This window comes from Drosophila suzukii, chromosome 3, assembly GCF_043229965.1.
Source record: "Drosophila suzukii chromosome 3, CBGP_Dsuzu_IsoJpt1.0, whole genome shotgun sequence".
NCBI lineage: Eukaryota > Metazoa > Arthropoda > Insecta > Diptera > Drosophilidae > Drosophila > Drosophila suzukii.
The window spans coordinates 81,796,984-81,808,747 of record NC_092082.1 but is presented as its reverse complement, the minus strand read 5'-3'; the positions used below and the strand labels follow the sequence as shown (position 1 = coordinate 81,808,747).

Sequence of the window (11,764 nt, the reverse complement as noted above, 5' to 3'; positions counted from 1 at the left end):
GCGGTGTTCAAGGCGTTAAAGCTTTAGTTTTATCATAGGCCTTGGAAAGAGGCCTAGTTATAAAGCGTATAAAATAGTGGTATCTGTAAAACACTTGTTAAACTTAAGCCAGCTGTACAATAATATTTTGGCGCACTGCATATTATTATTTTAAGATTCCCTTTCAAATTTATTTTTATTTTTAAATATAATGTGTTTATTTTTTTTCCAATGTTCTAGCTATAGATTGTACTCACCCTTAAAAATATGGAAAAATATTGGGGGAAAATACATCGAATTTTGGAAGACATCCGTTAATCTTTTGTATTATAAATATATTGCTGCATACTTTTAGGCACCTTTATTTTTAAAGATTTTGTTCTTAAATCTCCCTTGCTGTCAGGTAAATCATTGTAAATTTCTTGACTTGTGAATTACGCCCTTAAAGCTTTAAAGTCCTTTATTGCCACACGGCGTATGCGTTATGCGAGTGCCATGAATACGTTTGCATTTTGCATTAATTATGTGCCAGAGTGTAGGGCTTTGACAGCGTTGGCACTGCCTTGGCATCACTCAGCCTAGGCACAATAAAATGGGGTAATGAGGCGCATCTGGCATGGCTAAATACAGGCGTAGGCACACAAATGCCGACCAACTCACACGAGTTCACCTTTTTTATGTGTCTGTCAGTCGTTTGGCCGGATCTGGACCCCAAAAACTGGTGGCTATACTGCCATACTACCCGGCCATATAGCAAATGGGTATGCCTACATACCGCACCGTGGCGCATGACTTCATTAGTGTAATGAAAACAGAAACGGGCAGCAAAAATGTCAAGGTTGAAGCCCCTTACTTCCCACCAACCTTACATCCTTCCATCCATATCCATCCGACTTCTACTTTCGGTGTGCAAATCGTCGCCAATCCGACGACTGGTCCATTTTCGAAGGCTTAACGTAGTCCTGGGCAGCGGATGGCCGGGAAAAAGGTTAACACTTGCAAAATGGCTAGCAAGGACGTGCCCGAGTTTCGTTTTGAATAACAAATTTAATTAGAATTAATACATGCGGGCCTGAGCTAAGCCCAGCAAGAGCCAAATGGGCGTGGATTGGGGAGTGTGGAGTGTGGACTGGTTTGGAGGCCCTTTCCTGCCGGTAATTGGTAAATGCTGAGCCCAGCAATAAGGATAAAAATGTTATCAGCATATGCAATGCCAACGGGTCGCTTCATGAATAGTTCAATCTATGGATCTTTGGTGAAACGAAAATGGGAAACGAAAAACCAAAATAATAAAGAAAATAATATCATGGAAAATAATGCATGCTTTTAATGAAATGTATTTTTGTATAGTTTTAATTATTCTTTTCTTTGCCATTTCAATCCATTAGTTTAATTTAAGAGCTTTATGGCCTGTTAATAAATGTATTGAATTTCCAATTTATGAAAAGCAAAGCTGAACTGAAATGGTTAACTTTTTATCTCAATATTTACAAGATTTAATGAACACTTTCAGTCGCAAATTTTCTCTTCCTTCCATTTAGACTGCCTCCAACTTTAGATAAATTCCTCCTTTTATTCCAAGTAAAATTGTGGAGTTTGGATCGAAGATCAGAGGATCTGCGGCTTTTGAGCAAGTGGAGAACCTGAAGTTCTTGATAAGTAGAGCGAGTCCAGTGCGAGCCTGCATCTGTCCAAACCTAAGGCCAATACAGTTCCGAGGACCTTCTCCAAAAGGCAGCCAGGCTACTGAAGGACGATTTGCGGATTCCTCAGGAGAGAATCGCTCGGGACGGAATTCATTGGGTTCGGGATAGATGCTGGGATCGTGATGGATGGCCGTTGAAGGAATGATGACGGACTGTCCAGCTTCAATCACAAACTTTGGGTTTCCAGGGACCCCAAAACGCTTGGCGGCTACTCGATCCACATTGGGTACAATGGTATAATGGCGTAGGGTTTCTAGAATGATATCATAAAATATATAATTTCATCATGATCATTTGGTTTGTTAAATATTATTTATTTAACTTACCATTTATAACCTGGTTGAGGTACTTAAGATCCTGAACACAATCGTACGTAAACTTGATCATGATTCTGCAAGACCTCCTCCAACTCGGACCTAACTTTGTCTTGTATTTCCTGATTTTTGGCCATTTCGTAGAGAGCAAATCGCATGGTGGAGGATGAGGTATCGAAACCAGCAATGAAGAACACAAAGGATTGGGCAATTACTTCCTCCATAGTCAACCCTTTAACTACCTCTCCATTTTCAAGAGTCATTTCCTTTTGGTTTTTCAAGGCAATAAGCATGTCCATGAAATCATTCCGTTTGATATTCTCCTTTTCACGCAAACTCACAGTCTCTTTGACTATTCTGTGGTAGAAGTTCTGGATATGAGCGGCATTTCGCTGGAGACCCAATCATCTGCCCAAGTTGGGATAGCTCCGCATCAAGCCAGTCAAAAGCTTACCATGTCGCGCATCCAATAAAGCCCTCCTCCCGAAATGCAAAAACTCGGCCCTCTCATCTCGCAGACTATTTCACTGGATGCCAAAGGCGCAGGTTCCGATGACATCCACTGTGAACCTGGCCACCAGATCTCGAACATCCAGTACAGAGTTTTCGGCTACCTTCTCATGCATCACAGCCATAAATTCTTCAGCCACAGACACGACTGTCGGATACATGAACTTCATTTTACCAGATGTGAAAGTCGGGGATAATTTGTTCCTCAGCAAACGCCACTGCGGACCATCTAGATTAAAAAGATGTGCAGACATGGGATCATCGTTTTCATTGTAGTAAATTCCCTTGTCGGAGAAATTGGAAAACTTTTTTATCAGAACTTGCTTAGCCAGCTCCAGATCTATAATGAATGCGGCAGGCTTTTGGAAGAGTTAAAATCCCACAAAAGGAGCCTTGCTGCTCCGATATTTGTTGTAGTAATCCTGGTAGATTTGGTGAACGGTCTTGGTTTTTATATCCAGATGGGGTGTATCATACGGAATCCCACGACGCTTAAAGTAGGTTAGAATTCGGTGGAGACAGTAGGTCACGATCGCCAGTAAGGCGACCGCTACTTCAAAGAGGAAGTATGTCAACGACATACTGAGGCTGATGGCAAAATACTAACTCGAGAACTAGCCAGTGAACTAATTTTAAAAGATTGACTCACATCTTAAACTTTTATCAGCGTATAAAAAATAAACCTTTTATATAATGTATTTTATAGCGTGATTAACATAATTATCTCTTTCTGAAATCATAACCTTATCTTCTGCTCTGAGTACGCGGACGATTCCGTAATTATTACAGTACAATGACAAGAAATGTCTTATCAAATCGCTTGGGGAGCACTAAACATCCCCATAAAAAAGCTTTTTTAACTGCACATATGCAAATTCTATGACTGGATATCAATATGAATGAACGGCCTTAAAAATACCCTGTGTTTAGGATTAAAATAAGTAATTTGGTTTTATTTACTTTAAATCTCTTATAGTGTTTATAGTTTATAATATTATGTAATATATGAAGTAAGCAAAATATATACAAATATTTACATTATTAAAAGGGCCAAATCCTAATCCTAATAAAATATAATAATGCTACTTTTCAGATCTTTCTTTTTTAGCTACTGGCTGCTTTGAACATTTGTCACAGCTACGCCAACAAGACAAATACACAAGAATTTAAGTAAACATGTTAAAACCATAAAAATGCAAGTTTACAAAGAGCAGCTGAAAAAAGTTTGTCTTAGTGCAAGCCAAAAAAAACCCTCATTGCAGAAAAACAAAATCGGGTATAAAGCTAGGGCTTCAGCATGTAAATGCGAGTGTGTGTGTGTCGCAGGGACTTTCTCATCCTTAGAAAGCTCACACACACAGAGGCAATATTTTTTGCCAACAATAGAGGGGCGGTGGGCGGGGCTGGAAATATGTGAAATCATGAATAAACTGCCATGTGCACAACATTCAACATTTTCCACGGCTGCAGCAGCAGCAGCAGCAGCACTTCTTCTATGCTTTTGCTCGCAGCATGCTTTTTTACTTCTTCTGGCCCTTTGTTACCGCACTTCTGTAAGCAAAAGCCCTAAGCAAAGGCAAGCCAAAACGCACCGCCCCATTGTATGCACCAAATTCAGCGTGGAACTTGACTTTGCCTTTTCACTTTCCACTTTCCACTTTCGACTTTCCCCCAGCTCGCTCGACTGAGTGCCCAGCGAGATCGTGAATATTAATCGATGGACAACATTTCGCTTTTTCACTATTTCACACTCACGCACGAACTGCTCTTTTGGCTGTTTGGCCCGGAAAGCGTGTGACACATTAATATTGACTACTGCCATCGAACAAAGGGCTTTTTGCTCTATTCCCAGGGTTTTTTTCCCCCGTTTTTCCCATTCGATGCATGGAAAACTTATTTACGCCTCGGCTGTCGGCGACACATGCTGCCAATTCAGGCGAGCGAACCGCTCTTTGACAACATCACTTCACTTCCAGTTTGACGGTAAATCATCACCGTTTTGCGGAAAGGCACTGTACAATTACTTTGGCAATAGGGGGTTACTTTGGGAACCGAATTTTGGATACCCTGGAAAAGTACTCTTCTAAAAACTTCCAAAATGTATATCTATTTACAGAAAGCAAAGCAAGTCTTAAAGTTCTTGTTCTACATCTTAGCCAATAAACCTTATATCCATTACCCATTTGAATATTATGATCTGAATTATGATCTAACATTTTAAATATATTTTTTATTCTTACACAAAAAACATTTTGAATATAAAAATATTGGAATCAATGTTAAAAACATAGAGTACCAACTTTTTCGCATGTTTTTGGTTACTCATACATGCTCTGTAAATGAAATCTCTCTTATGGTGATAAAATTAATGGAATATTTCACTTTCTTGGAACGTTCTCTTTTATTGTTATAATTTCAAAACCTTATTCCAAGAGATAAAATAAATATTTTAATTTCTACTTTAAGTAATGAAAGGAAACTATAAAAAGCTCGCATTTGAAATTTACAAATGAATCCTAGATGAGCTTAAAGCAAATCGGTATTTCAGCTCGCAATTTAGTTTGCGAGGGTATTCCCATCTAGCCTTCCATTCTTTTTTCTGCAGCTCTTGCCATTTTCCTGACTTTTCTCCTTTGCTGCACTTTTTATAGCTTTTCTAGCTGCCGTTTTGGTCTTTTGGTCGTTTTTCGTTTTTCATTTTCCGCCACCTCGCAGCGTTTTGTGCTCCAGCTGAGCTTTGGTGATGAAGGGTGCAGCTTAAAAATGAATCATTTGACTTTTTCTTATTAAATAATTTATAAGAATTAGTTGAGATTTGCATTTTTTTGCTGGCTGTGTAGCCTGGCCCTCCGGTTTCAGTATCTTTCGCACCCAAAAAGCCCCAATCCACAGTAGTTGACTGTGCAAATTTCTATTTAATTCGAAATTTATTGCAAGCAATTTTCTTTTTGCTCGCTTTTTTTTTATACCAATTTTTTTTTCTTTATACCAACTTGCCTTAAAGTGCTCGACTGCTTTTCTTTGGCTGCCCGGCGGGCAATTGAATTGCAGTTTTGTATCTTGAGCAGGCGACCGCAGTCGAAAGTTGTCCGAAAAATTGCAGCTGGGTGTTTTGAGTTCAGGGTTAGCCAGCTCTCTTCCGTTTTGCTTCATTAGCCATGCAGAGCGGAAATAACAATAATAAGAGCAAGAGCCAAAAACAAAATCCCTCTTAAATTGTATCCGAAATTGTTTTTTCCACTTTCACCCGGAGGGGCGGCAGGCGAAATGCCAGTGAAATGCACGTTAATTTTCGCTTCCATTTGCATTTCCATTTCGGCTGACGAACTGTGGGCGGCTGGCTATATGCATATATATATATATATATTCTTGGTAAGGGTTTGGGGGCGTGGCCAGCTGTTTTCGGTGGCATCATTTATATTTGATGTGCCCGCTATTGTTGCATCTTAGGGCAGCTTAAGTTGCCATTAATGCCAGAGTGTTCTCCGTGAATTTCGTAGAGCTCGATCCAGAATCTACCCCCCTCTTAATTTTCCCTTCGGCACTTTTCCCTCCTCCGGATGCTTTTACTTTGCTAAGTGAGTTTTCCAGTGAGTTGGAGCGCAAGTTCTTAAATTATTGTTATGCCCCCCAAACAAGGGTCATTTATAGTACAACCAGTCGGTTGCTCTTTAAGTCTTTCAGTAATTAATTAACTTTGCTTGCTTAAGAAATTAAATGCAAATAACTTTGATATTTGTTTGCCCAACTGGATTACACATCTCATTTTGCCGTAAATGTTGGTTAAAATTCCACTTTAACCTTGCACACTGAACTTATCATATTTAAGCCAAGTCATTTTGGCCAGCTCTTTGCTTCTCGATTGTTTGCCCATTTGTGCAGGTGGATATATAAGCATAGGTATGTAAATCTATAGGCTGGCCTGTCAATTTCCTGGTCTCAAGTGTAATTGCTGTCTGGGCATAATTAATGTCTGTGTGGATATTTCATATTTTAATGATTGAAAAATATTTGAGCTCACTTCGGAGTGGTGGCATATATAAATTAAGCCATTGAGTTACCGGCCGAGTTTATTATGTGTCCGGATTATTATCAAGTTCTTAGCAAAGCAATTTAGGTTAAATGCATTTTGTTTCATTTTGCCATTATTGCTTTCGACAATACTATTGCAATATATGGCAAAAAGGTGAATCGATTGGGCAATATTTGATAAATCTTTTGGCCACACACACACACAGTTGGGGGTCAGTCTCTGGGCTTATCCTGTGCTTACCCCCACTTAACAAACAAAAACCTGGAAAAGCAGAACTCTTAAGAACCCATGGCCCTTGGGTTCTGTCCATATAGTTGCTGCGCTGGTGCTTATGGCTTGCTTTCTATTCATTTCATTTCAATATGCATTTTATTTGCTGAAAATGTTTAATCGATTTTATGCAAATCATTTCCATTTCTTTGCCCTGCTGCTGTGTGAGCTCTGTTGTGTTGTTGAGCTACTGCAAACACTCGAAAACCATTACAAAATAATAATAATAAAAATCTTGGCCTGCTCCTGGCCGCAAATAAATTATTTCTGATGGAAGGCCAGGAAAATAGAGAGGCGAAGGCAGCTGAGCAGGGGGGCCATGCAAATGTATGCAAACAAAGAAAACTTCCTAATGGAATTTTCCACATGTCGGACATATGCATAAAACCTTCTAAACAAACCCGGTCCTCGGTTCTGGGTCCTCCAGAGCTGTGGGCACTTTGCTGTGACCATTTTGTTTGAAAGCACTTCACACACGCACGTCAAAAACTGTGTCCAAAATGGCAAAAAAAAGGATAGGAATTGGAAGAAAAAATTTGCAAAGGATTTGGTTGTGCAAAAAGATGGCGTCAAGCTGTGCAATTTTGCCAGCGATTCGATTTGGTTTCGGCAATCTCTTTGGCCCTGTCGTATTGGAATACTGGGCCAAAAGGCGGGTCAAGTGAGTGGCCCTTCACTCGCACATTCTGACCCCCTAAACCCTGACCCCCGACCCCTGACCTCCCAGATATGTGTAAGTAATTTTAGTGCTCTACGGTTGCTGGTGTTGTGGGATATGCTGCATTGCGGTTTTGGTGCAACAAGCTAATGAGTTTGTGGTTGCCAGGACACCGAGCATAATTGCTTTTAATTGCAATCAGCAAATTATGCATACTTGTAGTTGTGGTCCCCCAACCAAACGCAAACCCAAACGTTTTCAAAAATAGCCCCAAAAATTCTAGAGCACTTATCTGCTGCAATACCGCCGATGGCTTATCTTGATGGAATTAATTAAATTCCTCCGGCCTTAGGTTCTTTAATGCAATCTGATAGTAATTTCCAGTTGAATTTGCATTTTTAATGTATCTTGGATCGAAAAATAACTAGGGGCCTTTTATCAGAAAAATACATTACATCCATTTATAAAATATTTTTTAAAGATTTTATTTTGATTCAATAGATTTTTCTGTGCACTTGCATTCCCCACTTTATCTCTGCTTTTATTGATGACATTCATTGCGATCTTATCAAGGCCGACTTTAATTAAAATTCCGACAAATCAAATTAGCCAAAAGCAATTAGCTAATCAGGCTTTAAGTGCGGCGGCCTTTAAGCTGCAAAAAACACTCAAATTGTGACGGCCAGCCAGCGGCGGAATTGGCCAACTTTTCGGCAAGTTGAACAATTAAAACAATGGGCCCACCATAAAGTTTGCCACCAAACAGTGTGCCACCAAAACCCTTCCGCTGTCAGTTCAGTTCTATTCAGTTCAGTTCAGTTCAGTTGGCCCATTCGATTCACCCTGGAAGCGCTTAGAGTTTGAGTAATGGAACTTCAAAAACGCAGCCGCCGCAAAACATGAAAACTAAAGCCGCTTTTGTGTGTGCGTGTGTGAAAGCGTAGTGTAAGGGCAATTAAAGGGAACAAGCAAAACCACAATAGGATTATCAGTTTTATGCAACAGCCAATAAAGAGCAATGAAAGATCAAATGGGATTTTCTGTCGTGCGGTAGTTTATTCAGCCAAACAATGGGGCTAGAAAGGTTGAGGGTATATAGTTTATGGTAGTTTTACTTGCTTTGAAAGTAAATCTTTCTTAAATATTACAAACTAAATGGGTTTGGGAGGTGAACCCTGATCCTAGTACACATGCTATAAAAGCCAAGCTACAAAGGCTAAAAATACTTGGCTTTTCAAAACAATGCCAAAAAGTATGCAGTAAAAATATAATATCTTCGGGGCGCACTCAGAGCTCACTTTAAAATATAACGTTGCATACTTTTAGACGCTTTAAAAGAAATTTAAAAATCCTTTTCTCAAAATATGTATTTCTGTGGCTGTAAAAAAAGAAACATTTTTAGTTAATTATTAAAATTAACATTCTTATAGCTCCAAATCTCAAAATAAATATTTTTTCGATTCGATTGGCTTTACAATCATGGTTTTCAATTGAAGAAAATTGAAATGACACTGAATTCTTATTTCTCATCCACCGACTTGGCGTTCGAATTGTGCCTTTCTTGGACTCATTAATCGTCTTTTGATTCTTTTTCGCTCACTTGTGTAATTGGCACTCATTCATCATATTCAGCGTCAATTATTGGCCCGCTGCATCTGCCAGAGATGCATCTATCTTCATTTCCATCAACGCATTACATCAGCCGCAGCTGCCCCCCTAGGGTGGACCAAAAAAAAATGGGGCGTGGCAGAGCCCAAAAAAGTCCTTAATAATCTGAAGCTTAATCTGTAGTAATTGATTTATCGCATGGCGCCTCAACTGCAGACAATTAAATTACGATGGGCCCAGAAAAAAAACAACGATGAATTTTGTAATTTTTATTTCACCTTTTGTTTGTTTTTGGGTCGCGGGCCAAATCAATTGCATTTGTATTATTGTTTTAATGCAGCGGCTAAAAATTTATGAAGGCAGGATAATGGTAGGACAAAGGTAAACAAAAAGTTATTCAAACATTTGCATTGAAGTCCGGAAAAGCCTCAAATAAAACCAATGGAAAGGAGTGTTGAAAAAATACGCGAAATCGATTTTATTTTGTTTCCTGATTTCTGCATGTTAATTGTGTTATTTTTTGTGAAAATATTTTGATTATGCCTGTCGATTGGTTTGTTTTTCCGCCAGGTTTTACAGCATTTGCGCCTGGCTTTGGTGTTGTTTAAACAATAAGTGTTTTTCTTTCTTTGCGGTTTTGCGGAAAACTGACAGCCCGGGGGCATTGACATTTGCATGTGTGATTGTAGTTTGTTTGCTCGAATTCGAATTCGCAATTGCTGGTCGTGTGTGTGTGTGTATTTTGTGTGGGGCAAACATAAACACACACCTTCAAACGTTTCACAACTAAGTGCTTAGTTCATAAACGTTGACAATTAATTGAGCAAAATGCCAGCCATTCAACTAATTGGAAACGCTTAATGCGAATGCGAAACCAAAGCCCCAAACGGTCCGACCCGGCTAATGAAATTATTTGTGGCAATTATATGGCACCCAAGGGTGTGTTTTTGAGCCACCCAGACAAGCATACACATATATGATGGCGGTTCTCTACTGGCTTATTTATTTAATGATTTCTTTTCCAGGGCCTCTTGGCAGCAGGACATCATCTGGCCGGGGTTCAAATACTCTAGGGAGGGCACATACCCATAGCCTGCATTGATGATGTGCCGCATGTACTCGTTGAAAACGTCCAGATTCAAGTAACGCCACTTGGGACACTCGTATCGGTGGTGATGTCGAATGTTCGGATTGAAGACCCATTGCCTTTCATGGGGCTTCTCCATCTGGAGAGGCTCTTTCAACGGTGATGTAGGATCCAAGAAGTTGTGGGTTATCGAGAAGGACAGGCCCAGGTTGATCATCGATTGTATCTGCGGCATGTCCAGCAATTCCTGAAACTTCTCATCCGAGTGTTTGGTCTTCAGCACAGTGGTGTACCATGCTGGCATCAGATTAAAGCGTATCGCCTGCATTATGGCCACCGCGAACTCTTTTCGATTTCGCCAATCGTAGCATAACCATCTCACACCGCTCATAAACATCTCCATCTCGGAATTAACGCACATATTTATGTGACTGAGCATCTCAAAGACGTGACGTGGTTCCAATTCGAGATACTCCTCGGTGGCAACGGCCACCAGGAAATAGTCATGAATGCGACCCAGCATCAGTTCCTGCAACACGCCCGCTTTTAAGGGCAAACACTGCAAATACAATCGAAAAGCTTCGAAACCATTCAGCAACTTGGGATTGTCCAATCGACACCAGATATGGGCATTCAGTTCCGGCATGTCCAGGAAATTGGCGGCCAAATAGAGTTCCACTATGTGTTTTCGGGAGGGTTTGGCATTCTGATGTGTCATCCATTCGTATGCCAGTTCAAAACCCTTCGGTGTTATATCATCCGTACCCAAGGTGACCACATCCACTCTTCTGAGTTTTTTAAAATACCCTGTGCACACGTGCAAAACGGGCAGATGACAATTGAAGGACTGATTTCCCACATGGACCACCACATCGGTGCATTTCTTGTTCTCCAACATATGGGTGATCCCTCGGATCATATACTCTCTGCTGCAGGAGAACTGGAACTCAATATCCTCGGTCGGTTCCAAGAAGCCCATTTGTTCGAGGCCGCATTCGGGAAGTTTCTCCCATGAATCATTTTCCTGTTTCATACAGATCTTGGTAATAAGTTCTTGGGTTTCTTGATCACTAGGGATTAGTATAAATAGGTTATGTATGCAAAATCCCTAAAGTTTATTACCCAAGTAAACTTTCGATTACTTACATGCTGCATAATTCCAGTTCATCATCGACTTCTAAGCTATTCGGCGGCACCTCAAGAGAACTACTAGTTTTCTCAGCCAAACTCATTGCTACGATTTGAATTTTGTTTGTGGATATACGAAGGTAAAGAAAATAGATGTGTGTTTACAAAAAGCTAAGGGAAAACTCATGGCGCACTGATGTTTGGCACTCGATTTGCGGCATTAAAAGGATCATTTGCGGCTTGCAAAGGCCGCAAGTAGTAGACCACACTTAAACTACATTTAAGCATGGCTATGGCTGTGGCAGCCTCGGATTTGGGATTCTAATACCTCTACCTGGGTAACTTTACGTTTTAAGTGGCCGGAGGGCTCAAGAGCTTAGCCCGGGGGCTTTTCGAGTGGGCCTGTTTATCTATGCCCATACAGTTTGGAGTGCTCTTCTCGGCTCAAACTCCCTACAACCCCCCCGGCTT

General features: G+C 40.4%; 2 protein-coding genes across 2 annotated transcripts; both read right to left on the bottom strand.

The window, feature by feature from the left end:
• Positions 1–1,392: 1,392 nt before the first annotated feature.
• On the bottom strand, positions 1,393–3,093 carry Cyp6a18 (Cytochrome P450 6a18). The gene is given in 3 exon segments (XM_065866071.2): positions 1,393–1,938; positions 2,012–2,067; positions 2,069–3,093. Coding segments are annotated over 3 exon segments (1,500 nt in total). The 5' UTR covers positions 3,091–3,093; the 3' UTR covers positions 1,393–1,516.
• A 6,965-nt stretch (positions 3,094–10,058) lies between these two features.
• On the bottom strand, positions 10,059–11,480 carry LOC108015816 (actin-binding protein IPP-like). The gene is made up of 2 exons (XM_017082380.4): positions 11,312–11,480; positions 10,059–11,235 (listed from the first exon to the last, which is right to left on the bottom strand). The coding sequence occupies exons 1-2, from the start codon at positions 11,395–11,397 to the stop codon at positions 10,077–10,079; spliced, it is 1,245 nt and encodes a 414-aa protein (XP_016937869.4). The 5' UTR covers positions 11,398–11,480; the 3' UTR covers positions 10,059–10,076.
• Between the last annotated feature and the right edge of the window lie 284 nt (positions 11,481–11,764).

Coding starts and splice junctions, on each gene's coding strand:
- LOC108015816 (XM_017082380.4), bottom strand. CDS start 11,397: ATGAGTTTGGCTGAGAAAACTAGTAGTTCTCTTGAGGTGCCGCCGAAT. Junction 11,236..11,311: donor GAACTGGAATTATGCAGCAT/GTAAGTAATCGA, acceptor ACTAATCCCTAG/TGATCAAGAAACCCAAGAAC.